The 27,749-nt window shown below is 43.0% G+C and overlaps 2 protein-coding genes and 1 long non-coding RNA gene across 3 annotated transcripts in view; all 3 read right to left on the bottom strand.

Annotated features, from left to right (window-relative positions):
* The window catches only part of LOC116432825 (uncharacterized), a 474,592-nt gene that overhangs the window by 362,320 nt on the left and 84,523 nt on the right, over positions 1 to 27,749 (bottom strand). The gene's annotated exons all lie outside the window — the stretch shown is intronic.
* LOC143174935 (uncharacterized) overlaps positions 1 to 27,749 on the bottom strand; it is a 90,106-nt gene that overhangs the window by 21,228 nt on the left and 41,129 nt on the right. The window lies entirely within an intron of this gene.
* Positions 6,052 to 10,781, bottom strand: LOC116432826 (uncharacterized). Its single transcript, XM_031990242.2, has 3 exons — positions 9,170 to 10,781; positions 6,913 to 7,010; positions 6,052 to 6,850 (listed from the first exon to the last, which is right to left on the bottom strand). Exons 1-3 carry the CDS (start codon positions 9,420 to 9,422, stop codon positions 6,449 to 6,451), a joined length of 753 nt encoding a protein of 250 aa, XP_031846102.1. The 5' UTR covers positions 9,423 to 10,781; the 3' UTR covers positions 6,052 to 6,448.

Here is a 27,749-nt window from a genome sequence, read left to right as displayed (position 1 = left end):
CGGGTCCGCGTTGGAAATTCACGATCGAAGCTTAATTGTTCAGGTGAAGTCTGACTACGCGAAATTCTGTTACCCCGCGCGGAGACCGAACGAAAATTCGACTATTTTCAACTCGCGATTGAAGCGACGAGTTTTCAAATCAATCGGGAAACTCTGATAGAAAACATTGGAAATACCAAAACCGAAAAGATTTATTATTCCAATAAATATACAATTCAAGTGCAGCTTCTCTTTTACACGTAGTCATAACAACCGTCTATTCTACTAATAGTACCGAAAGATGACGTTATTACGATATAACTTAGGTAACTTTCTTCTTCCAAAAATGTTTGACGTCGGCACCCGGAATCTTTAATACGAATATTCTTCAACTTCCTTCGCGGAACGTCCATGCGGGCAGGGCGAGATAAAAAGATCTCTCTTTTGATTTCAATAATATCGCAGTCGTGAATTAGTCCCCGCGAATATATAAGAGTATAATTGCGCCCCGCATTCAGATGAACTTTCTGCATCCTTGTTCCCTTTCGCGTGCACCGTTATTAATTTCATTTATTAAACAAACGCGCGCCGCGCCGCGCCGCGACGCGTCGCGTCGCGTTTAAAAGGGAATACATTCTCCCGCGATGAATGCCGGCCGCGAATGAAAACCGGGAATGTTAATTACAGTTCAGATTGTGGCGACACGGAATCGGACGACGGATATGCTCGTTGACCGATATTCGAATTTATTACTAGAATTTACCCCGCCCGGCCCCGCGGCGAATAAATCTGCCGTTTTTATCGCGGGAACCGTCAACCGAGGGTTCGGATAATAAGTTACCTTTTAATGCGTTTCCCGGAGACATTTCTCGCTCTGCGGATGATCGGTGTCGCATGATTAGTGCTCGATGGTAAAATATAGGAGCACGTGGAATGGTGACATCAAACGATGATCTATTTTATCTGTAATGATTTATTCGAATCTATCGTTAACCCGTACCACGTGCATCAGTCACTTATGAGAATGAAAGAAATGATTAAAATGTTGTCTTTGTCTACATGGTCCAAATTGTAAAAGGCCAAAGAACTTTCGGAAATGCGGTATGAGATAATCAATTTAAGTAAAAAGTTCAATTGTGACTGAAAGTTTAAAAGGATTATGGTGAAACTTTCTGAATATTATGAAATATGATTTGAAACAAAAATGGTGCTATTTCAAATGTGACTAGTATAAAATATATAATTGACCGCCGCTTAAAAGTATGGACAGAATATCGTATCCTCGATTCGTTGAATCGCTGTAAATGGAAATATTTCTTTCGAACAATTCGGGGCCAGCTGGAAACGTCCTGTAATTCCATTTACTTACATCAGCGCGATGATGGTTGCTAGCTCGCGCGCCGCCAGCGCAATTGAACTGTCCACGCATAACCAACCGAGCAGATAAATCGAGCGCAATTACCGTCCGCCAAATTGAATCACGCGTCGCAGCCAGATAGAACTCAGATTTCACCCTTATCGGTACGAGCTGGCTCATTATTTATCTTTCCTAACGAGATTGCTTCTGTTCCTGTCTCTTCTTTTTTTTCTTCAACTCGCGACGAGAAAGAGAGAGAGAGAGACAGAGAGAGAAAGGGAGAACAAAACAAAATAGAAAAAAAATGGAAAGCACAAAGGCAGAAGAGAAATTCAGGCTTGGTTTCAGCTTCAGATTCAACGGCGTAAGGAGCAAACAATTTTAATTACAGTCGACCGACGGGAGTCTTCCTAATTGCATCGCGGATCCTCGAGGATCCTTTCACGTTCGCGAGTGGGCAGCGAATAATTAAAAAGAATAACGGTCCACCTATTCCGACGGGGAAAGCACGTGATACCGGACTATAGAACTTTCTGGTTGCCGGCTGCGAGTCGGCGGACACGCGCTCATCTACGGAAAATTGTAATTGGACGTAATGTCTGGCGGTGATTCCTTTATTCGGCCTTCTCGCGACCGTTTAAAAAATACTGAGCTCGCGATGATAATAATAAATATAACGGGAATAGCAGAAATAATAGAAGTAGTAAAAGGAATGCTTTCAATATAAATATAATATAAACAATAATGTTCTAATACTGATAACGTAAATATACGAATTTAAATGCAATTATCTATTATATGACTCTCAGTCACTTACGAGAATAAAACGATTAAAATGTTATTATCTTTGTCTATAGGGCCCAAATTTTAAAAGCTCGAAAAAACTTTTGCAAATGCGATATGGGATAACGAATTTGAGTAAAAAGTTCGAATGTGACTCAAAGTCATATCGTGATCTTAGGGTTAAAAGTGATCCTGTTGTCATTCTGTTGTAATTGCAGTAATTAGGATTTCGAGAAGATTAATCCATAGACTATCAGAACGAGCTAGACTGTGCAGGAAACGAGAAATGTTTCTCCAGGATTAATTCTCGCGATAATCGAGCCAGGATCATTCCCATCGAACGGTCGCCTTCGTCGCGAAACGAACTCGTCCCGACTAATCTGGAACGAGTCCAAGATTTAGAAAGTGCGGCGAGTCGGACATCGGCCTTCTTCTTCCGCGGGAAGTACACTCTCGTTGTGTACAGTGCCGATCGTTATCGCGATTATAACACGCGACTCGCGTAAAAATCGCAGCCACCTACGCCGGCTGACTTAATGGAATTGAGATTAGAACTCGTCGGCGTTGTACTCCCTCGTTCCTGCACGCGCGATACGGAACAACGATACTTGTTTCAGATTATGTGGAACTCGTCCCGTAATCTCATCATTGTCCTGGCAATGGAAGTGTCGAGATACGATCGGAGATCCTAGCGCCGGTGTCATTGTTCATTGTTGCTGAAATTCTACAGAGAGATGTTTAACGCGTTGAGTGACACAGGAATGTTGAATGTTTTATGTAATATTACTTGTTCCTTGGCGAGGAAGACGAATGGCAGCAGAATTAATTATCACTGCATTTTCGTTCTTATTGTAATTGTTTTCAAGCAATTGGAACATTTCAGACTACCGCTATCAGTTTATACCGTAGTTCTTAACGCTGAAACTACCAGTCAATTTGATGTGAGTTAAATTGACCGATCTTGGAATGTTTAGTGTGCACATATTTAAATTATGCTTTTGCGAAAGATCGTTAAGGGATCTATCAAATCTCAAGAAATATATTATTCTAACTTTTATAAAGATGTAGGTAAGTAATTCCAGTTGCTCGGTGGTTTTAGTGTTGAAAAGGTAAAGACGTCTTCACCAGACTCGAGTTTCCACGATTCAGAGGCCAGAAATTAGATCCAAAAGGATCCACGCAAGCGTAAAGGTTCCCGGTTCAATCGCAAACCGTTCGGTCTACAAACAATTGAAAATATTCCTTCAGCAACATCTGCAGCTACCCTCGAATTGCCTATCGATCATAGAGCGCCATTAAGTCGGGTTCCCAGCGCGGCGGCAGCGGCGGAAACAATACGGCTAAATAGAGGGTCAGTTCCGCTGATCGCGGAAGAATGGTTGGAGTTTACGGAAGAAGTGTCCCGCTAAATCAACTTCGACGATGAAAACAGCGATAATAAACGTCGGGGGGAGGACAGTGGGATGGCGAACGAGAAAACCGCGAAAGATTGAAAAATACCGTGAACGCATGCACGGGGCGAGGGAGGTGGTAGCTGAAAAAGAATATAGAGCAGCGGTTCCCAAGCTTTTATGAGCCTAGACTCATTTCGGAGAACAATAGTTTCTCGTTACTCGCGCACACTCTAATTACTTATTAACAATCCTTTGCGATTGAATGCTGTAATGACAACGTCAAGCTTCGACGTCTAAAATTATTCAAAGTTATATAAAATAATCACTCGGATACTGAAAAATTAACACGTAATTTTCATCTTTTCTAGTATTTAAGATTCGATGCACAATTAAGACATTTGTGGAAACAATTTTTAGAAGTTTAACAAATTCTTATATGGATAGGTTCAAATGTTGAATGTTTGAAATGAAAAAGAAATGTTGATTTTTCATGATTTGCCATTTGGGAACCCCTGATCTAGGGGAAGCGGCGAAAGGTGGGAGGAGAGGAGAGAGAAAATGGCGGCAGCACGTGCCTCGGCGCTGCGCGGCGACCGGTCGAAATCGGTTCGGCGATTCCGGACAGGAAACGGGCCCGGCTTCACGGTCGATGGTCAGATCGTATCGATGAAAATTGCAATGGCCTCGCCGCGGTGAAACGTTCCAATTTCGCGAGAGAACAACGACATACTGTGCCCAGCGCACCGACGCCGCGCCGGCCGCTCGCGTACCTGGGAATCGAAACACGTTCGATCCACGTCCATTCTTCCCGCGTTTCGCATATCGCAATTGATACACGTAATACACGAGAGGAAAATTTACAGCCCCCGGTGTAAACTGTTATCGCGGACTGGCACCGCGTACACGGTAATTATATTTTACGCGAGCAGCGCGATACCGGTCGTAAGTTCGCTGAAGTTTGAACGTTAGGGAGACGACCGCTATCCTTTGACCATAGACGACTTAGACAGTACAATGGTTCCTTTATTTCTCAATGCGAAGTGTTGTAATTTATGAAATATATAAGTTGCCATTTTTTCGAAAATGGAAGTTATGTGGTAGGAGATTCAGATAACTAATCTATCATGTGAGTGTGACGTTTATGAAAGATCGTGCATAAATTGAAATTGACAGTGCAATAATCGGTGAATAGAGTGAATATCTGTATCATAGATTTCGAAGTTTCCAATAGAACGGCAAGAACGGAATATAATAACTTCGAGGTACGTATATCTAATTGCGAGCCGCCATTCTCCGCTGGCACGGAGGCAAAACGTGGTCGCTTTAAAGTTCCTCGGTGACCCGTATTCCTTTAATACCGTCTCGGTGCTCCACCGTACGGGCCCGATATTGGCTGGATGTCATGAAAACGTTTCGCCGGGAAAAATTGCCCGCGCATAACGTAGTACCCAATCTCGTCGCGACTAACGTCGACTTCGCCCGCCCGTTGAATTCAATATCATGTAAATGGCAGCGCAAAGGGTTACCGCGGCCAGGCGGAGCGTGGCTCTGGACGAAAACCCGATCGGCCATGGCGGCGAGAGGTCGGGAGGGGTTGAATACACCCCGCAATTAAATCGAGCCACGCTCGATCGCGTAAAAAAGTTTATACCCGTTGGACGGGGTTCCGATCGTGGCCGAGGTTCCTCGAAAAATCCTCTGAGAATCGAGGTGCATCGGTGTAACGTCATTCCTTTCGACGTAACCATGGATTTCAGGGCACTCTTTTAAATTGTCCATAAAAGTCGAAGAAGTTCCGCGGCAATCCGCGAACTTTCGCCAACTTTCGTCATTTTTCTACGGCCGATCGAGTTTCGCTGGAGTGTTCGCGATTTTTGTGGATTTTATAGGGAAACTCGTATGATCGAAGGGTATCATTGAACTTGATAGGCGGAACGAGTATGAATGGAAATTACCGTTAATTGTTACTTTCAATTCGACGCGTAGATCCATTAGAGCGCAACCGGTTTCTTTCAGTGATCGAAGTAATTAGCGCTCGGAATAATTTTCTGCGCTAAATGCAGATCATTTAGTGCTATTCTCGGTATTATAATGATAGAAGCGTTAAGAACGCGGAATGGCCGCAATAAAAGCGCTGCGAAATTTAGCACAGTTGCGGTACCGCGTTCGCTTTGTGCTAGAGTTTTTATGGGACAGCAGAAGTATCGTGACCAATAAACGTCCCGCTTTATTTATTGGAAGTCCATTACTGAACTGCTAGGGTTAACAAGGATACAGTAGTGACAGTTTCCTGCGGCACTCCTTTTCTGTCCTTGATGGCGGCTATTCGAGCTTAAATCCGTATCACATCGATTTACACGCGATGCATTGTTGCTTTACAGTGCGATCATTGTGGCTTGGACAATTATACATGCAAGGGGCCACGATTTAGAGGCAGAATATATAATAAATTCATTTGTTAAACGTCACACCTTTCAACAAGTGTATCTACTTCACTGAACCACCCAAACATTCATCTCCGATCGACAAAACTCAGACTCAAGGTAGAGAAAAATATTTATTCACTGTCTCCTACAGTTTATTACGTCACTTATATTTACAAAACGCACTTCCTGTCATATTTAAATTCTACGCTGTACACAGGATGGAATATGTACAACAGAAAAATATTGCTTTCTCGATCACACTAAACGAGTCTTCACCTCAGAATGCTTCCTATTTACAGTATCCTCGCGCACACGTCTTCGCGAAATCTCGTAAGCGTAGTTTCCGGATATGTATTTACATGGACCCTCAGGACTCTTTCGAGACGACGGATGGAATGGTGCTTCGGTATCTCCGACGCGACTGTACCGACAGAAATCGATTTCGTATTAAACAGACGAGACTGTACAGCCAATTGCGGTAATTGTACCGCAACAACCGTACAGTCCCATCAGTTTAATAAGGGATCGGTCTCCATCACGTTAATTTCCTCGATCTTGCACTGAACTTGCGCCTGAGAACCTGCGGCGGGCGGTTGCTGCGAGTTCGTTTCCTCGACCTCGGTCTGCGCCTCCACAGACGTAGCGGCTCGGTTGTAGTAGCCCATGTCCGCGTTGAACAGAATGTCGCTAATGGCGTGCTGAACCGCGCTCCGCGTATAGAACGAATAGTTTCTTAATTTGTTCCCGACGAACATTCCGAAACTGGAGCATTCGTCCTGCCCGAGTAACCTCCGCGACTGCGAGTCCGAGTCCAGATTCTCCTCGGTCACTTCGACCTCCGGCTGGAAGCTCATTCTCAGCGGAGGAGGCTCCATTGAGAACGTTTCGTTTATGTCCGGCGTATGCGAAACCTATAAATGCGTCCGACCAATTAGCCGACCGGATGACTCGTAATTGCGCGATGTATACTCACCGGAGTGGTAAATGAATTTGGATCCAATCGATGAACCCCCTTGTCCATAAGGAACGACAGTGAATCGAATAGGAACCAGGCGGATTTAGTATGTACACCTTGAAGAAGTTCGACGTTAGCTCTTCCCGATCATCGATCGCGTGTCCTTTCAATGGAGATCGTGTTCTTTTAGCCACGATGCGTTTTATGAATGAAATTCGAAGATACTTTAGGAAGTTAGCGGCGAAGTATCAAATTCTTTTAGTAAACATTCGTTTAGCTCATCCAAGATCGAAATAAGTTCAACAGACCTTGCCAGCTAACATCGAATCGTCCGATCATCCAGCTGGCAGATGAAATTTTGTCAAAGTGCATTCGAACAATGTTTCGTATGCGATTCAGTTTTTGGAATTCGAGATAAGACAGACACCGCTGTCGAGCAACGTGTAATATAACAAGCGATAAGGGCGAACACTGGGCGCACCTATACAATATTCATTGAACAGTTCGCGACAAGCCATCGGCAATCAGTGTACGCCGCGAAGCACAATGGCGCTCGCTGTTCATTGTAATCGGTATCGCGGCAGAAATGTTTGTGACACGTACCGCACGCTAACGTGTTGCAGCGCGTGTTGCACTACACGTTGCATAACACCGGTGCCCGAGCCTTTCACGGACCCAGCTGCGCTGGAAGGATGCCATGCGGCACGGCGAACGCTGGATCTCAGTCGCGGTAGCTTGTTTTTACTTCCGGTATTTCGGGAGCTTCTGTTACACACCGGGAGCGTGCGAGGGTTTATGAATGGGCGAATAGGGCTGATAAGGGCTGCTTGAAAAGCAGGCTTAAACTGAATTGTACGCGTTGCATTGTTTCGTATAAACGTGATCCTCGTCCGGCAAATCGGTTAACCCCAGAAAATAAACAACTACGAGATACAGTTTATAGAATGCATCGCGCAGCTTCGTCATTATTGCAATTTTCGAATGGCCCGAGAACTTTTGTCGTTTCGTTACTCGTTCAACGGGGAAATTCATTTTAAATAGAAAAAGTTAACGGTCGATCGAGCGCTTTGACGGTGAAACTTTAAAAAGTTCAAAGGGTGAAGGTAGCTGCTTTGGTAGCAATGATTGAAGGAGGCGAGAAAAATATCTAGACACCGGAGACTTCTTTTCCGTGGAAGTTAATTTTGAAGACCTGTTGAGAGGCAAGTTTACCCGCGGGTCGCGCCGCAGGTAATTTGAACCGAAGGCTGCCAAGTCGGAGCTATCGACTGCGTCAGCGACGATGGGGGTTTATGATACGTCCATCGTTGTTCAAGTAACACGGCGATTGTCCCGAAAGATTTTGTTAACCCTTCTACCTTTTCTGGTTGAAATAGAAACTTGAGGAACTGATAGACCAGAGTTTCCAATTATAAAATGGAACTCATGAAAGTTTAAAAAATCGTTTTTAGAGCATCGATGCTTTTATTATTAGTATTGCTATAAAATTAGCGAAAATTTAAAGAAAGATTCTTATACCTGAAATTAATTAATGAACAGAGAAATATTTATATCTCAGAAACTAAGCGCGACATTTTTCTTAGCGAAGGGTTGTTCGAAACGTGCATTACTGCAATATTCAATTTCCTGAAAACCATTTCTATCGCCGGATGCTACCTACCCCGTGAAATCAGTTTCATAGTACATATAAACCAGTTGATTCCTACAATACATGAAAAAATGGTCGAAACCGGAGAGGAAGTAGCTTCCCAACAATTTCATCTGAAAAGGAATTAATACTGCATGAACAAAACGTATTTTCTACCGTGTCAAGTGTGACTGTGGTTGTCGGAGAGCGAGGGTTTGAGGAATGCGCGTCTGCTGTGACGTGGCATAGTCGAGGGGCGGTTGTGAAGCTCGCATTGTGAGCGTGTGTGGGGGATGGATGAGTGTTCTCAAGCGCAGCCAGTGCGTCCTGAGAGAGTGGTCTTGCGAGAATACCGGGGGGCCGGTAGAAAATCGCGATGGTTTACTAACGAGGAAAACTATTCTGTTCCCATTCTGAGAAATCCGAAGAAAGACAATCCTCGTGAGAACAATTAACCGAACTTCAGTATTCAATCGTTCCTCGTCAGTAAAAATCCTCTTGAATCCAATCTCTCGATATTCCTAGTTCATCCGATCCTCGATGCGATACAGCCTTAAGGAGTGTTGTACGCCGTGGCGACCGTATCGTGGCTAACGGAAGACACGATTCCCATTGCAACCGAGAAACAAGTCAGCATTCGGAACATACCTTTCTCGACGCGAATTCGTTTGACTTTAATCTTTTCCCGACGGAACGACGACAGAATGCAGTCCATTTTTTTCTTGCAGTCATTAATGGACACCAAGTTATCGTACAGAACGGTCAGTTCGGCCGCTATTTCTGTCCAGGCGTCGTTTCTTTTCGATTTCTGATAGTGATCCTGGTTCTGCGGGTTCCATAGGCAGTCTTTCTCTTTGTAGAGCCTTACCAAAGCTTTCGCCATGTCCCGCGACCACTCCATGGCAAACGCCGTGCAAGATGGCGAAGAGAGCAACGCAACGACCTCGATTGTAACGCAACGTAACGTTCACGAGCACTCCGCTCCTTTCCCCGGCACGAACAGTTGCGGACTGCCTGCTCGCCGCGCGCATGCTCGGACGTCCGCCGTTCTCCCCGCAACGTGTGCGCGTAACGTTCTCGATGGTTCGGTAGAACGTCGATGCTAGCGACATTCGTTAAGCCGCGTGTGCATCGCCGGCTTAAGGCTGGCCCGTCACGCCGGCCGTGGAACGGCGAGTAAAATGGCGGCGCGCACGCCGCTCGATAGGCATTGGCGCTGAGTCTGCCGAGACTGTTTCCAACGATCGCTTAACGTTCGTAGCACAGTCGGATAACAATGCTGCATTTGATATCCAGGCTAACATTAGGGTAGATTGTGAAATAAATAAAAATATTAATGATTGCTTTCGGTAGAACAGCTCTTGGAGGAAGTAGAGGATTCGCTGATTGAGAGTCACTAAGTTGGAAGGCAGTTTGACAACCCTGTGATATGTAGGCTTTCATGCGGATAGAGCTTAACCCTTTGCACTCGGAAGGTGACTCAATCACCACTAGATTTGACACATGAAAATTATAAAGTTTGATATTTAATGTTGAAGTTTGTATAATGTCTCGATAGAGTCAGTTTTAAAGAATATCGTCTTAATTAAATATTTCTAACGAGAAACTTCCGAGTGCAAAGGGTTAATATAGGGAATGTAAATTAATATAGTGGAACACTTAACTCTGCACTCGAGAACTGACTCTCAGTCATTTGATTTCATATAATAAAATTACAAAGTGTTGTATATAATATTAAGTTTTGTATAATGCATCCATACGTGAAATATTTATATAAAATAGCTTTGTCTCTTAATTTACGTATGTTCTCCCATTGGTTCGTTTCAAATAGCGTAGTCTATGCTTCATTGAAAAGTGTCGAATGTTTCTAGTGAAAAGCTTCCGAGTGCAAAGGGTTAAAACTCGAACTTCATCCTTACGAACATTATATTTTCCAAGAAAATTCACGTGTTCATTCAATTTGATTTCCTACTAGAAAGTTATTAAGAATAAAGCATCATCGGCGAGCGTAAATACGATTCGCAAGATCAATGAAACGGCGTTCACACGGAAACACGTTACGTGTGTACGGCGCGTAAGGTTCGCCGCCCACGTTCCGAGCAGTTCGACGATCGTTTAGAACATTTGAACACATATTACCGTGTAACATGTGCGATTCGAAATTATACCGCTGTAGAAATGATTATATGGATTTAATGAGATGTGCTCTAACTTCGTCGGTAACGTTTGATTCGCGTCATGATTCGAGTGACACCCGTGGGCTGATGTTATTATTAAATTCCTGTTAGGTTCAGCGTGGTACGCGCATTGTTTTAGGAACTATTAAAACAGTATTCACTGTTACATACTGAGAAAGCGCGTATGTGGACGAGAGAATATAGATATCACTCTGAAGAGAGATAGGCCAGGAGCGAGAGTAGAGAAGAACAGCCTGATTGATTGTGGACAGAGCAGCGTATGAATGAATATCGCCAAGAGGAGATAGATAAAGACTCGTATAGTAAGACGCTCGACAACATATGTGTCGTGCGCGTCTAACAGAAATAGAAGCGAACAACATAATGTACGTACGGTCATATTGAGATGACCGATAATTACATTCAGTCCGATATTACGATGGAACTAGCAGGTTCTTATGCAAATATCCATTCTCGTCGATTAAATTGAAACATTGAAATGTCAGTTTCACTGAAACTAAGTTTCAATATTTAGATGAACTTTCCTCTTCACGAGCGAGCAACGCTTCCGTTTCACCTTATTATTCACTTTCGTACGATCAATCATTCCCGCGGCGCGATACACGACGCATTTGTAAATGCATTTAGGTAACCCAATTCCTCTGGGAATGCGCGACGCCGAGAGAGATTGCGTTGCGCAAATATTTCCAAGGAATGTTCGTTTTTCAAGTGACACGTCACAGAGCGAAGTTAATTGTGCCGCGAACAATGGATATTGAATTTGAAATCCTCATATTTCACGCGGCACGCACAGTGTGAATTCAGCTGCACTTTCTACCTGGAGCGAACGGAAGATAAACCTGCAGGTCAAATGCTCTTTGTCTTTCGAAGGGGAACACTTGGTCAGCAGGTTCGCGTCTTTTCATCGCCGAAAGGGATAGAGGAACCTGTCGCTCGCCTGACTGGTCAAAAATTAAATATGCACCGGGTCTTATGGACGAGGGTCGAAAGATTTAGGCCCGCGTTAAATTTATCGATAATTCGAATCCTCTAACGAATTCGCCTGGCGATAAATTAATGGTTAAATTAGAAGCCAGTGGAAATAAAGGCGAACGTTAGTCCTGATCGTTCGAAGGTTTGAATAATGATCGTTAATTCCATGAAGGGAAACAGTGAATCACTAAAATCGACTACGTTGCCAAGCGGATGACTAAATAATTCATGTTTTAATATTCTCCAAGGGCCCCGAAGGAAATTGCCTCGCCAAATTTACACGCGCGCCTCGTTTCTAAACCGAACCGCGATATCGACCCGGCATATTCGATAAACCGATACGAATCGTTATCAGCGACATTAGACTATCGTTCCGATGTGCATTCCGGAGGAAGCCTGGATGTTGTCCTCGGAGCTTGCAATTTTCGAAGGCTCGGACAAGCGTATCAGGAAAAGGAGACGCTGCAGTGCCGTCACGCCATCGACTCCATATAATAGTGGTTCTCTCTTATCCTATACGTGACTCAATTTACTCACGCGGTGGCGCTCACGGCCGTCTTATAGGTGAACGTGCTCGTTACAAATATACGTTAGAACTTCCTCCTCCACCGACACTCGATTATATAACCCCAATCTTGGTAAAAATGTTCACAATACCACGCGACATACTTTAATTGCAATAATAACTTAACGCCGCCATTACCGTGACTAGTTTTCTTCGCCTCGTACATTGTCTCTTTCTTAGAAAATTAACTCGTTTCCTCGTCGCAATGCACGATGAACAGATTTCAAGTAATTCCTCACTCATTAGAATTTGTTCTGCTAGAAACGAAAATTACTTTCTACGAATCTATATAGACTTGTACGAGAACGTAGTTTATATAAGCATGTATATTGTTTTGTAATCTATCGGCAACTGCAACTAATTTTCATAGTATTCCCAGCGAAAATGAGAAATGCTGTAACATTTCTTCGATCTTTTATTTTCCTCAGTACAAAATTTGGATGTGCGAATCTAATAATTTTAGGATAGTTTCTTTAAGCTTCATTAAAATATTTAATATTATAATTGGTGCAATATCGGAGCCTGCGGAGTTCAAAGATTAGTTTACTTCGTAAAGCGTGAATCTTCGAAAGCGTAAAGCCACGTCGCTCGTCACTTTGTCGACCAGTTTCACGCATTCGCTAATAAATCCCCTGATCGCATTGACCCGTGTTCGCTTGCATCAGGCCGATGCATCGTAATCGCACTTTACAAAGTAATAAGTAAAGTAGTTTTACGCTCGGAGTCGAGGCTCGCGTTTCGAGTGTCGTCGAGTGCTCACAATTACCATTGTCGCGATAGGGGACCTTGAGTATTTGCATTTCCATCGGGTCCCATATGTCGATTGGTATTTATCTCGTACGCGGATCAATTTGCGCAAATGATTGCGCTTACGGTTACGATGCGAGGCGACGTGTGCGTGTCCTATGCTGGGAACGGTAAAGCCGGCAGGGCGCAAACCTCTCGCGGCAATCTCGGCTTCGGTCTTCCAAACGAACCAGACTGCATCGCCAAGCGCCGATCGCTAATTCGAATTCGAATCACGCCTACCGCTCCGTACGTCTACGTACCGCGATTAAGTTGTGTGCTGCCCCGCAGCCGGCTGCGAAGCGCTCCGAGCACTGTTCGCGAACGCTGGAAACTCGGTTTTATCATAACTAGCGATAAAATGGAATAATAACTACAGAAATGATTGAAATATATTTACTTCCTTTGGTTTAACTTTTTTGTGAATTGTCATGCTTTGTGTCACTCGGTATTGTATTATATTATTTATTTATTTGGATTTTAATTAGCAATAGTGAGTATTTTACAGTGTATGTTTGTGAACGTTGGAAGTTCGGTTTTATGATGACACACGATAAAATAGAATAATAAGTACAGAAATGATTGAAATATGTTTACTTTCTTTGGTTTAACTCTTTTGTGAATTGTCATGCTTCGTGTCACTCGGTATTGCATTATATTATTTATTTATTTGGATTTTAATTAGCAATAGTGAGTATTTTACAGTGTATGTTTGTGAACGTTGGAAGTTCGGTTTTATGATGACACACGATAAAATAGAATAATAAGTTCAGAAATGATTGAAATATTTACTTCCTTTGGTTTAACTCTTTTGTGAATTGCCACTCTGTGTGCCATTTGGCATTATATTATATTATTTATGAGAATGTAAATATTGTACATTACATGCTAGGAAAGAGCTATAATATGTGGTGCAGATTTCATTATCCCCTAGAATAAAATAACGATACATGGAAAGAAAGAAATAATAGAATTTTCTTCCAGCATTGTGCACTCATGAAACACCGAAGCTTTCTAAAAAGACTACGATACAAATAATTACAGAGGTACAAACACTTCGATTTGTTTTTTAAGAGAACAGTCTACACACCTGGAAATCTGCGGTAACGATCACACTCGTATTATAATCTACACTTTCTGTATTTTAATGAAACTGATTATATATTTCTACCAAATTTCACATTGCTGAATCAATTCTTCGTTAATCTAAGAATGTCCGAAACAATATCGCACGCTGTTGTCCCAACTACCTTCAGAACCACTAACACGATCGAGGTTCATCGCAATGTATCACACACGTGTTTGTCTTACGTCGACAGATAAATATTTGTAGCCCTTCAAAAAAATTGCTTCCAGCGGAACTCCCACCGAAATGTAGTTCACGTCAATCAGACGAGGCCAGGATATTTTTAAAGCTCGCGTCGCCGGGCAAATGAATGGCGCCTGCATCGGTAAATAGCGGAATGAATGAGAGGAGCGAATGCCAAGTGTGAAAACAAGAATGGAAGTGCGTCCCTTACTGGAGCTCTAAGCTCTTCTTTAGCGCGGAGTTTACGGCTCCTCTATAATCTGAACAAACTGGCCATTATTCCCGCAACTCCGAACCGCCACAGCGAAACCGATCTCAGGGAGAAAAACGTTCAGAGAAATTCGATAACGTTTCTTACTCATTTTTCAAATTGCTCCCCTGGTTCGAGCGTAGAAATATCAATATCCACTTTTCAATCTTAAACGCATCATTAAATGCAAAATGTATAGCATCGAAAAACGAAAAATCAATGAAATTCAATGAAATTCAATCGTTACGATAAATCGAACATTTTGAAGACAAAATTGTTTGTTCAGTAATTTGAAATCTTTTTACTATATCGATGTTATATTCGACGTTACTTTTATTTTTTTCTTCTTTCCTATGGCCAAAGCTGTGATATTCACCTTTCCGTTTTTATCTCCGGAAGATTAGTATCTTCACAGGAATATGTAACGTCCGGCATCGACTCCGTTTATCAGTGACAAATGCCCGTTCCCGAGGGTTCCCCTGGTTTTCAATTTTCTCGGGAATCTCGCGCCTCCAGTTGCGACGAGCCTGGAGTAACAGGAGTATCGATCCCGCAGGAATCGCGTATGCGCGAATCAGGTCTTCCCGAGCCGTATAAACATACGATATAATAAATAAACAACGTACAGCACGCTCCCCCCCGAATTTTAATCACGACGTTCCGTCACTATTTCCACGTTCACGGGATAGTGCGGGTGATTCGTCGCGAACCGCGTTAACCGATTTTAAGCCGTTATTGCGTGGCAAATGGAAGTAATCAGAGCGATCCGAATAAACACCATTCAAGTGCGCGAACGGGAATTATCGCTTCATCGAATTTGCAGAGGGAACTGTGGCAATGTGGTCCTCCATTTTTGTGTTTCCCCCTGAAATCGGACTCGTGACTGAAATCGCTTCGAGTTTCTGCGTAAATCTGTATCCCTAAATACACTGATAAGGCTAGTTGCGACGAAAGTTGAAATTAAAAGGAGAACTCGATCGAATTTAAAGAATATCATGAAAATAAGATGTTTCCGGAATAAACACGAGGCAAATACGCACACGCTACATCGTGTATATTGTATTTACTCAACAATGCACGTAAACAGGCAGGAGTGCCTGGAATTTGGTTTACGCACGTTATGGAAAGAAATATAAACACGAGCTTCTTCTGGCGGATTCAAATGAAACGCCACGTGTAAATACAGCAAGCACGCTACGTTGAGTTCGGCAAAAGCGATTTCGAGTGATGATTAAATTGATTTATACCTTATCGTTTTATTCCTGAACAAAATCATTATTTACGGATAACGAATAAATTCTATAGCGCTGTTTAGATTTGACAAGAACATGTACGATCATTTTCGAATGAGTTCCTTTTTAAAGTAGAATAGAAGCAACCGTGTACAATGATTATTAAATGAAAGATTCTGGTGTTTTCTATATACATAAACACCATCGTCAACTTTGTACTAATCTTTTGAAGCTAAAATGTTACAGAATGGAGGACTAATTAGCTAGTTTCGAGAGGTCTTTTCGAAGAACATTACTGGTGGACACGATTGCCAACAGCTGCAGCGTCCGAGGACGAAAATTCTCCGATCGGACAGTCTGGTAAGAGAAAACTGGTAATTTCGTACACACAAAAGGACGGCCCTGTCGCGCAGAAAGGGGACACGAAGAAAATATATATGTATAAAGAGAGATGAAGAGGGTAGATTGAACCAGATCGAGTCAAAGGGAACTAACCCTCTTGACGATTTACAGGGACGTCTACGAACGATCGAAAGTGTTTTCCATGGGGTTGCAAGTATCCGAGAGTCTCTTGAAAAAGAGTCAAGGAAAGATTAATCGCTTATGGAGATGCTTTATGAAATATGCATGGCCCCGGCCTCCGCGTTCTCCCCTGGATCTACATGAAAGAGGACATCTACGCGGAACGAAATTTGTCCCGATGTTTGTTTATTTTTCACGGAACACCGTTTAACTACGCTACCGTACGGATTAGGAGGAACAACCTGTTTCGAATTTTTTTACCAAGTGAATATTAATTATTAATAATTATATCGGTTACATTGATTTTACAATTAGTTCTTTGCAATTATACAATTTTAATTTAGTATTTTTATCTTTCTTCCGATTACACAATTTCAATTTTACATCGTTTCACTATTATGAAATTATAAGGATCCTTTCGCGAATAGTTGTTAAATAAATACATTCTCCGCGCAGCTGCGATAATAGTGCGTTGAATATTAAGAAACGTATTCTTCTGATTGAAAGAGATAAAGAATGTCGCTTCAATTGCTCGGTAGTTCTAGTGTCGGAATTAGTGCAAAGTGCATCAGTGGGAATACTTAGTGCGGAGTTACGGTATGCATTGAATGTCTGCCAACTTTCTGATAAATCGTTTCGAGAGATTATTCTTTAGACTTGGAATACCTCGGAGATACGTATCTACCGGGAAGAATTCCCCCTAGAAAAAATGTATTAGGTATAATACGTAAGACATGACAGGATGTCGATGCGTTCGATGGGACACCATTTCCGCTGATCCTCGAGGAAAAGAACAGGGGACATTACTCCGACGGTGAACGGACTATATTGTCAATACGAGATAAGCGAAGGAACTCTCGTCCGATGCGGTATCCTTTTAACTTGCGATGCGAATGTTCAAAAGACTGATTCAAAGTTTCATAAAGAAATCTGAATTCAACAGGGTATTCCCCATTTAGTCTAGACCGTTAAAAGTTAGATTTAGAATAGAATTCAACATTTAGATCTTCAAATATCTATATTTCCAATTGTTCTGAGTAACACACTGTATCTTGCACGAACAATTACAATTACAAAGTATACGTTAATTCTCAATAATATTTACAATATAACAGTTCATCTTTGACTCACCCTATCGTTCATTTGTTAAACATAAATTCCACTTGCTTCAACGTATTTCTACCGACAAAACAATTTCAAACGAATTTACAATTCGATTTCGCATAGTTCGTCGGTTAATCTCTAACTGTTCCACGTTTGTCAATTAAAGGAACGATTAAGTAAAGAGAGAAACGAATGTTACTGAACTTTCGACAGTAAAAGCAGAAGTTATTAACAGGCCTTTCCCAGCGAGAGGGAGTTATATCGAACACCGGGGCATTCGGCGAACGTATTTCAGAAACGACGGTTTAGTGCCGACCGCTTTTGCGGTCGTAGCGGTGGAAAGCGATTTAGCGAACGACCGCACGCACGCACTGTCAATGAATGTTTATAGTTGTCGAGGATTGGCCGGGTACGCGTTCATACGCGGACCACCGCTCGCGGGAGGAAAAAATGGTAATCGTGGCATCCGTTTGAGAGTCGTCGCGAAGTATGCGTTTGAAGTTTCGAATCGCTCTGATGGAACGAACGGATCAATTCTTTTGTGCAGTGCATGATTTCCGAACGGAACACGGATACACCGTTCGTTACGTGTTCTTTTGTTTAACGAGCGGTTCACTGCCTATCGATTGCGAGAACCTGAAACTATCGTCTGTTGTGATTGCACTTTAAGCGGAAGAAAAATCGTTCTTCGTTGAGATCATTGTAATTAACGTTTCCGTACTGTACCATCCTCAAGTGATTTATTAACACTAGATTTACGGAACGATTTGACTTATATTGAATTTTATGAACATTATTTGGTAAATGTTTCAGTCGATTCTGATTCATTCAATCACGTGATTATGGTTCCTAATAATACATTCCTAGAGATAAATGGACGAACGTCTTTCTGGGAACAATAGAATATACTGTACAATAAATATCCGTAAATCTAGTGTTCAGATTTATTATATACTGTGAAAATACTCTGAACAATATTAAGTGTAATAAATTTCATATACAAATTTGAACCCACCAACTACTCAATGTTCTATTATAAGATGATTTATGCACTTTAAAAATACTCTAAACAATATTAAGTGTAATAGATTTCATATAAAACTCTGAATACACCAACTACTCAATGTTCTATTATAAGATGATTTATGCACTTCAAAAATACTCTGAACAATATTAAGTGTAATAAATTTCATATACAAATCTGAATACAACAACTACTCAATGTTTGCCTTCTGAAAACCGAAATTGAACCTCCGGTGGGATTGTCAACTTGAAGACGTTCACACGGTCATGCAAACGTCTCTGTACTCTTTAAGAATCCCTTGTATTATGCTAGTTTGTCCCGTCCCTCGTACTCAAGGATTCCTCTTGACTCCTTCTGAAGCACCTACGCAAAGAAGGGTTCTTCGTTAAGTCATCTCACCCTCGCCGCCGTTCGCGCACCGCAACTCCGTAGTCGCAGGACTTTTTGAAACCTTGAAAATGGGACTTGAAAGCGCACCCTGGCCTCTGAGAGTACACTTTACGCGAAACGTCTCGGGGAAATGTTTCAGGTGCAAGGAGTTCCGTGAACCTCGGCTGGAATACATCTTACGTGTCGTTTGAAGGTACTTAACTACGGCCATCGAGAACGGCTTGACTAATTAAATGATAAATAGAAATTACGTTCGATAATATTCTAAAGCGGTTATAGCAGACACGTTGCAATTTGATTGATCAAGATATACTAAGTAGGGGAACGAAGAACTATTAAAAAATTCAGCAGATTATAAATTACAAGTTAATTAGTCTTCCTTTTTTATTGGTTCCTATTGTAAAGTTTTAAATACAATAATCCTGTATCGAATCAGTAGACTGAGGATTCCTCTGCAAATTCAAATGCGCGAACAAATAATTAGAATTGCGATGGAAAATTCTTTGTTCCAATGAATACCACAAAAAATCATTAGACTTTAGATATTTTATATATGTTCTCGTATCATGCGTGATCTCTGTGGTTCTCCCATGGTTCCCATGGACGCATAAAAATCCGCAGTCTAATAATAAATTTGCACGCCACGAGTTAATATCGCTGATTTGAAATCAATAATAAAACAAGCGGAGAACTTCGACGCCATTGTTATTTCTAACTGGCAAAGAGAATAGACCGCACGATACGAGCACGCGTGTACGAGATAATGGGAGCCGCTAATAGACTTATTAATAATAATAACAACAACAACGGTACCGTTTCAATAGCGAAAAATCGATAGGGTATCGTTCTCTGTAGCCGCGTTTCGATCGGGCAGCGCTGTTGCGAACGGGAGAGCAGCGCCCGACGCGATGGCCGTGACGAGCCGCCGTATTTAAGCGTGATTAAGCTCACCAGTATTGGGCTTTCGGCCACAAAGAGAATTTCACTTGCCATACGCCGCTGTCTCTCCGCGCGACGCCATCGCAAAGTGTAATAACCATAACGTTAATTATCGTCTGGCATAAGAGGCCGTGAGGCCTACTTTTCATCTTCGAGTCATTCACTTTCCGCCGCTACAATCCTCGCGATGCAGGATGAAGACGAGCGAAAGTTTCTGATCGGGATTTCTCCAGTGTTATTGTGCAGTTTTATTTGTAGTCTCTATGAGTAGCGACATCGATGCAAAATGATGGAAATGCAATAAGACAGAAGTATAGGAACAAATAATAAACATACAGACTAGTAGTAAATAAGTATGTAAATCAAAAGCAGCAGTTGTAACGTGTAACGGTGGTGAAATAAATAAATATGCAGAATGAATTAATACAAAGTTGTTCGTTAATTTAATAGTTTCGTCGCGTAAGATGCGGAAAGATTGAAACTTATTGCCAGCGAAGTCATTAGTCGACTCTTTGTATTTTACCAGCTACGTCGTGTTTCTAGATGTTCGCGAATGTTGCAGAAATTTCACTGTTTGCAGTTGTTCGAGCAACGCTCCCCTGTCGAAAGTTTCACTCTTAACATTCTCAGTGCAGTCGCGACGGTGCAGCTTGATCGTTTCAATAATTTACCTTATTAACGCTTCCTCAAAGCTGGCGGAGTGTTTGCCGGGAGAATTCGTCTCGCGCAGGGGGGCCTCGGCAACCATCGCGTTTCCTGTTTTCCCTGTTTTTCCAATATCGACGAAAAAGTTGAACTCCGTCGAACGCGGGGGAGCACTCTTGCTTTAATATTATGCCCCTTGAAGTCCGTCGGGGGCGAGTTTCAAAGGACTTTGTTAGCAATCTCTCTTGTCCCTTAAAATTCGGAGTTAGGCGCTTTTATTCCAAGATGAAAGGCATTCGCGCTGATCGAGGCCTAAAACCGATTCCTTCGAGATCTCGGGAAACTTCAAAATGCACCGAAACCTGTCTGTTACCAATCAATTCTTCCATAATCAATCTCAACGGTTCATCGAACGTTTCTTACGAGTATATCTAAACTAATCATCCCAAAATAATTATTTAAAAATAATTCAATCGAACTCACGTAGATGCGACACATATCTTCTGTCCACTAACTTATCCCACGTTGGTAATGAATTACTATATCAACGAAATACGGTATCTGCAACGCGAAATTAGTCCACTTCAAAGGCGCAAAACCAGGAGCCTAATTTTCTTAGATAAACAAGTGACTGAACGCAATCTTCGTCATTCCGCGACTCGATCTCTGCAATCCGGCTTACACTTTGACAATTATAACTTGGTTTCCCGTTCAATAAAGTTAGTTATCCCGGCGAGACACGAATGTTGTAGCTCACCGCGCGGCAACGTTGCGGACAAAGGGGGCCGCGGGACAGATTCGCCGAGATCCTCGAAGCTATCGTTGATCAAAGCCCTCGGATTTCTCGGTTAGTCCCGCGCAGACCGACTGCTGGCAAACCCTAGAAATTCCCGGCGTGACTTCTGTCGCGGAAATGCAGGCCGGAAGCCGGCGGCACGGACGTCTTCGGGTTCGGAGCGGATCCGGTGGACGGATTCACTCGTCGTTAACCTTTTGCCGAACTTCCGAACCGGCTGGTAACTGGTCTCAAGGAAGTTCGACATTACGGCCGATTTGGCACTGTTACAATTCCCTGCGTTGGACGTTTCGGCCGGGGTTCAACGGACCGAAGTGGGATTTTATTATTCGATATCGCGATCGTGGGCAGACACACGTGTCACGGTATTGAAAATTGTTCGACGAAGTAACGGCGGAACCGTGATAACTAGACTACAAGTTTCGATACGCTCGTGGGACATTTGGAAACTTAGAATTGCACGAGACGCACGCGATAAGAAATACGAATTCGGGAACATTATTCTATTTCCAATCGATCGAAAATCGACGTACAAATACTCGTTAACCCTTCTACGATCTGTTCCTTAACTCGATGCTTTAAGAGAAGAAACAATTTCAATGCTAATCCTGTATTCGCGTTTACTTTAAACATTAACCATTGATAACAACTAATATGCAATTTGCATTTGAAACTAAATGATACTCAGATTTCTTAACACGTTTACACCGACGCTGTAATTTCCATTTGGCGGCTGAATTCTCAAAATTGATAAAAATATTGAAATGATCAATAAGCAAATTAATTCTCAACTATATGGAAATGTTTTCTAATTACCAAACCACTTGAGCCACATATTTGATGTGATATCTTACTGTGAGCTACTGGTGGTACGCGTTAAAGTCAGTTGAAAGTTTCGTCACGTGCCTAACGCGGAAAATCGAATAAAAGACAGGTGAATGAAAATTCCTTCGTTGAAATGGAGTCGACATTGACACGCGTGTGGCGGTGCGTTAAGCCGAGAGTCGTAAAACGGACGGACTAATTAATCGATCAGCCAGCGACATGTTTGCGATCGTTTCGGGAACACCGATCCCCACTTTGTCTTCGAATCGGGGCAATAATCGGCGGCCGGATCGGTTTTAACGTCTCTCGTAAACACTTTCGAGGGCTACGGGACACGCGTACCCGTGTACGCATTTATTATGGGCGTGTATGGCGCACGCAGAACGCGGCCGCGCGTATGTACGCCACTCGTGGCCGGCTTTCGAACATCGACGGTATGATCAGGACGCTTGTCCCACGACAAACAACGCCGATATGCCACCGGATTTACATTCGATCCAGAATCATGGGACGCGCCTCCATCGACATCATTCTATTGTGTCGCTCGCAACAGTCCGCCCGGTTTCGGATTCCATTTTCATTTTCCGCCGTGAAATTGGAAATTTGAATGTCAAACATACCGCCTACGTGTCCCGTCGCTCGGGCGATTTTAGTTTTTCGTTTCAAATAAATTCGATTCTTTAAAGCTAGGAATAAAATCAAAATTCGAAGGCAGATATTTACACGGAAGCGCACTTCGTAAATTGAACCCACTTTGTGCCGACAATTTCCGTCGGAGTGTTCGCCCGTCAAAGGGCGAAGTTTCATTTGATTTCGTTTCAAAATAGAACAATGGAATTCGATGGATTCGTTGGAATTTCAGGCAGTAGTTTGTAAATTACATAATGCATCGCTAATTATTCAGCATCGTAATCTTCGTATCGGATCGTCCAAAGTTTCTTATGTTTTATTAATACATAATGCATATTTTACACTTTGTATCACTTTACCGAATCATACACAATTCACTCCGACTTATTTCCTTTCGTTGTTCTAGCATTGTCGAACCATCGTTCCAAAATTTCGCAGACACGAAAGAAACCTATAGGACAACCTAATATTATACTATTATCAACTCACTCACATTAAGTATTTTCATCCGATATCAGTCGTCCTGCTTATTGAAATCGTGTTCAGGAAATTCAGAAGCGGCGGTCGTCGGTGACTGACACGGCGTTTACCGTTAATAAATTTCGTAACAGTCGGATTTTCGCGTCACACGTTGCGGCGGAGTGAGGACACTTTAACGAAGGAACCGCGAATGTAGGCGCACACGATAACAGCCGGACGACCGTCCGGTAATGCAAAATTATCGACGTGGGATCAGGAAGGCTGTAAATCACGATCGCGCGACCCCGCTTCCTGAGCCGAAGATAACTGAAATTTTACGCGGCCGGCGGAGCCAATAAAACGCCGGGGAACGGGCAATGGTTCGACAGGAAATTTTCTGGGTCCGATCCCGCGCGAGCTTATTAAGTGGACTTTTACGACGGCACATTTCCATGAGCTTCCGTCGCGCAGCGGCGCGCGGGTCGGCGTCATTCCGCTATGAACATCTTTTATGATCGCGCCCCATAAATCGTGTCCACGTCAACGAGAAAAGGAAGGAAGGAGGAGGACACGGCGAGCGGGGAGAGCCAAATTCGTCGGTGACATAAGTGCAATCACGTCGATTAAACGAATTCGCGCCGGGGGCTCGTCATTTGGGACGCTTACGACGGCCGACTCGCGTTTCGCAACACGGATTAGAAATTTCCCAACTGAAACACGAATCTCGCTGTCTCAGATCCGTGTGTGTTCCATTCGTGTGCGCTTAAATCGTTCGTGCGGTCGTTAACGGTTTCGTTTCACTAAACGCGGATGAAATTGTAGAAGATCTAATACTTGTGATTCGAATTTAGAGTGAAATCGAACGTTTCGCGTATAGAGGAGATACGATAAAATTGTTATATATAATAATATAGAATTACAAGGATTTATTCTCGCTTCTCACCGTTTGACACGCGCGACGTTTCATTCTGCATGGTTGTGCTCTGATTAATCGCAAGTTCGAAGTATTGGAGAAATACGAACGACTATCGGTGATTCTCTCTAACTTTAGAACTAAGAAATATTGCGAATTTTTTAAAGCGAAGCAATTATTGGTGGAAGATATAGAAACGTAATTGGATCGAGGAAGAATTGAAAAATATAGTGTATTAGAGTATTTTTTCGTTTCGATCACATTTGAGCGTAGGATTATTATATTTTTATGTTTTATATGATGTTTAAATAGTGTGTAATAGAGAATCTTCTATTTTCTAGTTTTCCTTTCGTGTTTAATGAACCGTGGTAATGACTTATAGCTGCGGGCAGGATTCTCCGACGTAAGAGATACGTCGCAGTAATTATAAAAAGATGTCGGATGAATTATATTACGTTGCACGTCGAGTCAATAAGAACAGACGAAGTTGAGTAATTGTTGTTCGATGTAACACGACAAGGAACAGGTCATTAGCGTAATAAATACAGCTGCTAGCATTCATGACTTTCTTCGATGCTCTTATTTCAAAGACGGTCCTCACTCTGCATTCATGGTACTCGCTCGCCGCATTTGAATAGCACCGCAAATTTCCACAATTAATTCTATGGAAATTGCATTCGAGTCGTTACACCTCATTACAGATCGCCGAAAGAAAGGTGTACTCCCACTTTGACCGTTGAAAATATCGATTTCTTTCTCTTACATTTTCTTGAAGCGTACACACTCCGAAAACGTCCGTGGCAAAGGATTCTCAAAAATGAATTAGAAAAATTCGAGACGCCTTGCAGATTTCGCTATCGATTATAGCAAGAACAAGTTTCGATTTCTTCGAAGTTCGAGGCGAGAACGCTCCTTTAACTGATCAGTGCAGGAATTCAATCGTAGGAGAGCGAAACGTCAGTTCCGCGTTTAACCGCAGCTCAAATCCTCGGCAGTGAATGAAGATAAGTCGATACGCGATTTAAAACTCCCGCGGCGGGCTGTTAATTGAAAGAAGATCATCAATTTCCTCGGGACAAGATTAAACGCCGCTAGATTAATGTTCGCAATGGCACCGGCGCATATACCTACACCGACCGCCATTATTAATTCCGTATCAATCGATCCGACTCATTCCTCCGGCTCTGACCGAGGAAGCTGCTCAGCAAACTGCTGGGAATCGAAAATGGAAAAAGCTAATACGCAACGATGATAATTCGTACGTTGTCGCGTGAAGATAATTTATGCAATACGTTGATAATTGAGAAAAAACGGAAAGATCAATATTTTATACTAGAAATCAGTATGAAAGGACGATGTAACAAGACAGACACTCGATGGCTAAACCGAGGAATTCAGCTAATTGATCATTATTCATTCGCTTCTCAGTTTTCCGTTGGTTTCATTTACTAATTTCTGATATCTCCGATGATTTTAATCGCTCAATTTACTGCTTTCACAGTTACACGCAGCCGATGAAAATCATAAAACCGTAAACTAAAAAGACACTAAGACATTTGCCAACTGTACCAAGTGGTATTCCGTGTGTGAATGAAAAACGCTGAATGTTTTCGTCTGAACGGAACCGTGTAGGAACTATTCCGTGTCTGATCGGATGATACAAATCGACCTTAGCTGGTCACAGGCGAAGGTCTTTCTCCAGCTTGCGTCCCTACGCACCGTCATGACTCACCCAGCGACTCATCCGTCGCTCGAGTAGGGCCCATGGCGTCGTATTCGCAGTCACGATCCGCGGGCATTCGTAATTGCGGTCTGAGCGTGCTCGAGGACACGCGACTGCACGCCTACGCGTCGATCGGAACTGGGTCGAGTCGAAATTTCGATGCAAAGAATCTCCTATCTGAGATGCTATCGCGCGAGAACAGCTTCTCGAGGGAACCGCGTGTTCTAACACATCGTCTAAATTATTGAATTAAGTTTCGGAAGCTGCAGCTTTGAAGATAGATAATTAGGATACGTATAATTGAAACGAAATAACACTTATAGTAACCCTTTGCACTCGAAAGTTTCTCACTAGAAATATGCAACACTTTCTGATAGGATACAGACGATCTTCTTTGAAACTAATTAATGAGAAAACATGAATTAAGAAGGAAAGTTATTTTATTTCAATATTCCTCGTATTGATGCGTTATATAAAGCTTAATATTATATATAAGACTTTATAATTTTGCTGTATCAAATCAAGTCACCACTTGATTGACTAAGAGTCACCTCTCGAGTGCAAAGTGTTGAATTGACGCGTTTCGCGAACCTAGCGTTAAAGATCAATAATCAACATCTAAGGCTTCCTTAATCAAACTTTCGAAAAGGAATCTCAATTTCGAATCAGCTATTGGATAATCAACGGAAGAAGTTTTTTGAAAAGCCCGTATCGATCTCTCTCCTAGGGATAGCAGGTTCCCTTCTCCTTCGACCAATAGCTTCCCAAACTGCTAGGTCAGATGGTTCTAATTAAGAAACTTTATCGGGCCGGTTTGTAGTTTCGACTGTTACAACTGTGTTTCAATTATCGAGCGCTTCCCTTCGAACGCCTTCGAGTCATTCGTTACTTAAGGGACTCATAATTAACGCTCGGTAGTTTAGCGGCAGACGTGGAACACTGTCATTAATTAAATGGTAACGTCAGCCGCACCAACTTTCCTCCGGGATAGAACATAGATGATCTATCCTCCGATCCCTCGAGTTACTAAGAAGCTCGCCAGTCATCCGCCCCTATAAGTTCATCTGCAATTTAACATCGATAACTCCGAATCCTCGAACAACAAACCGAATGTTCGTCCAACGTTCATCCGTACCGAATCAGCTATTAATCAAGCATCTTCGAGCAACGTAGGGCACGCGCGTCAGCTTAACATCCCCGTTTCACGGGTCCCCGGCGGTTCCACATTTTTCACCGGGAGTGGCCATATTTACGGTTTATTTGCGCCGACGTGGAATTTATTATCGCGGTTTATTCAGCGTTCGTCGGCGCATTAGCGGCGATCGATATATCCTCGCCCATCCGGCGGAGCGTTCAGACAAATGGACCGCGAGGCAGCAAAGAAAACACACAGGCTCGCCCCCTCGCCTCGGTCGTCCGGTTTTTCGTCTCGTCGCGGCGGAATTGCTCCCGGAATCGTTTTCCGTCGGCTTTTCCGCGGGGATGACTCATCTCGCCGTGGAAAGGGGCGGAGAAGGCGTTCCCCGCATCGCGTCGCGTCGCGTCGCGGTGGTGAACGAGTGGAAACGAGCGCGTTCTCACGTGCACGACGGTCGCAGGGTCGTGAACCCTTCCCCGCTTAAGAAGGGCTGCCCTCGCGGCCCACTATATTATCCATTGAGCTCGCTGCCTCGTGAAAGCGGGCACTCTTCGAAAAATTTCGCCGCGGAAAACGCTCCGGTCGGCCGGACCCCCGGCAAAAGGGGAAAAGAGGAACGCGCCGACGACGGCGGCGACGCCGGCAGCCACTTTGCGATCGAGCTTTAAAATGAGGATGATAAAGGCACTCGTGCGCCGGCGTCCGCCCTGCCGCGCGCCGCTTCTCTTTCCCTTCCATTACCGTTAATAGAAATTTGCGAACGGAGTTACGCGCAATTTGATGGGCATTTTTCGGCTAATGGAACGGA

The sequence above is a fragment of the Nomia melanderi genome, chromosome 9 (assembly GCF_051020985.1).
Source record: "Nomia melanderi isolate GNS246 chromosome 9, iyNomMela1, whole genome shotgun sequence".
Lineage (NCBI taxonomy): Eukaryota > Metazoa > Arthropoda > Insecta > Hymenoptera > Halictidae > Nomia > Nomia melanderi.
This window is presented reverse-complemented; position numbering and strand designations above follow the sequence as displayed.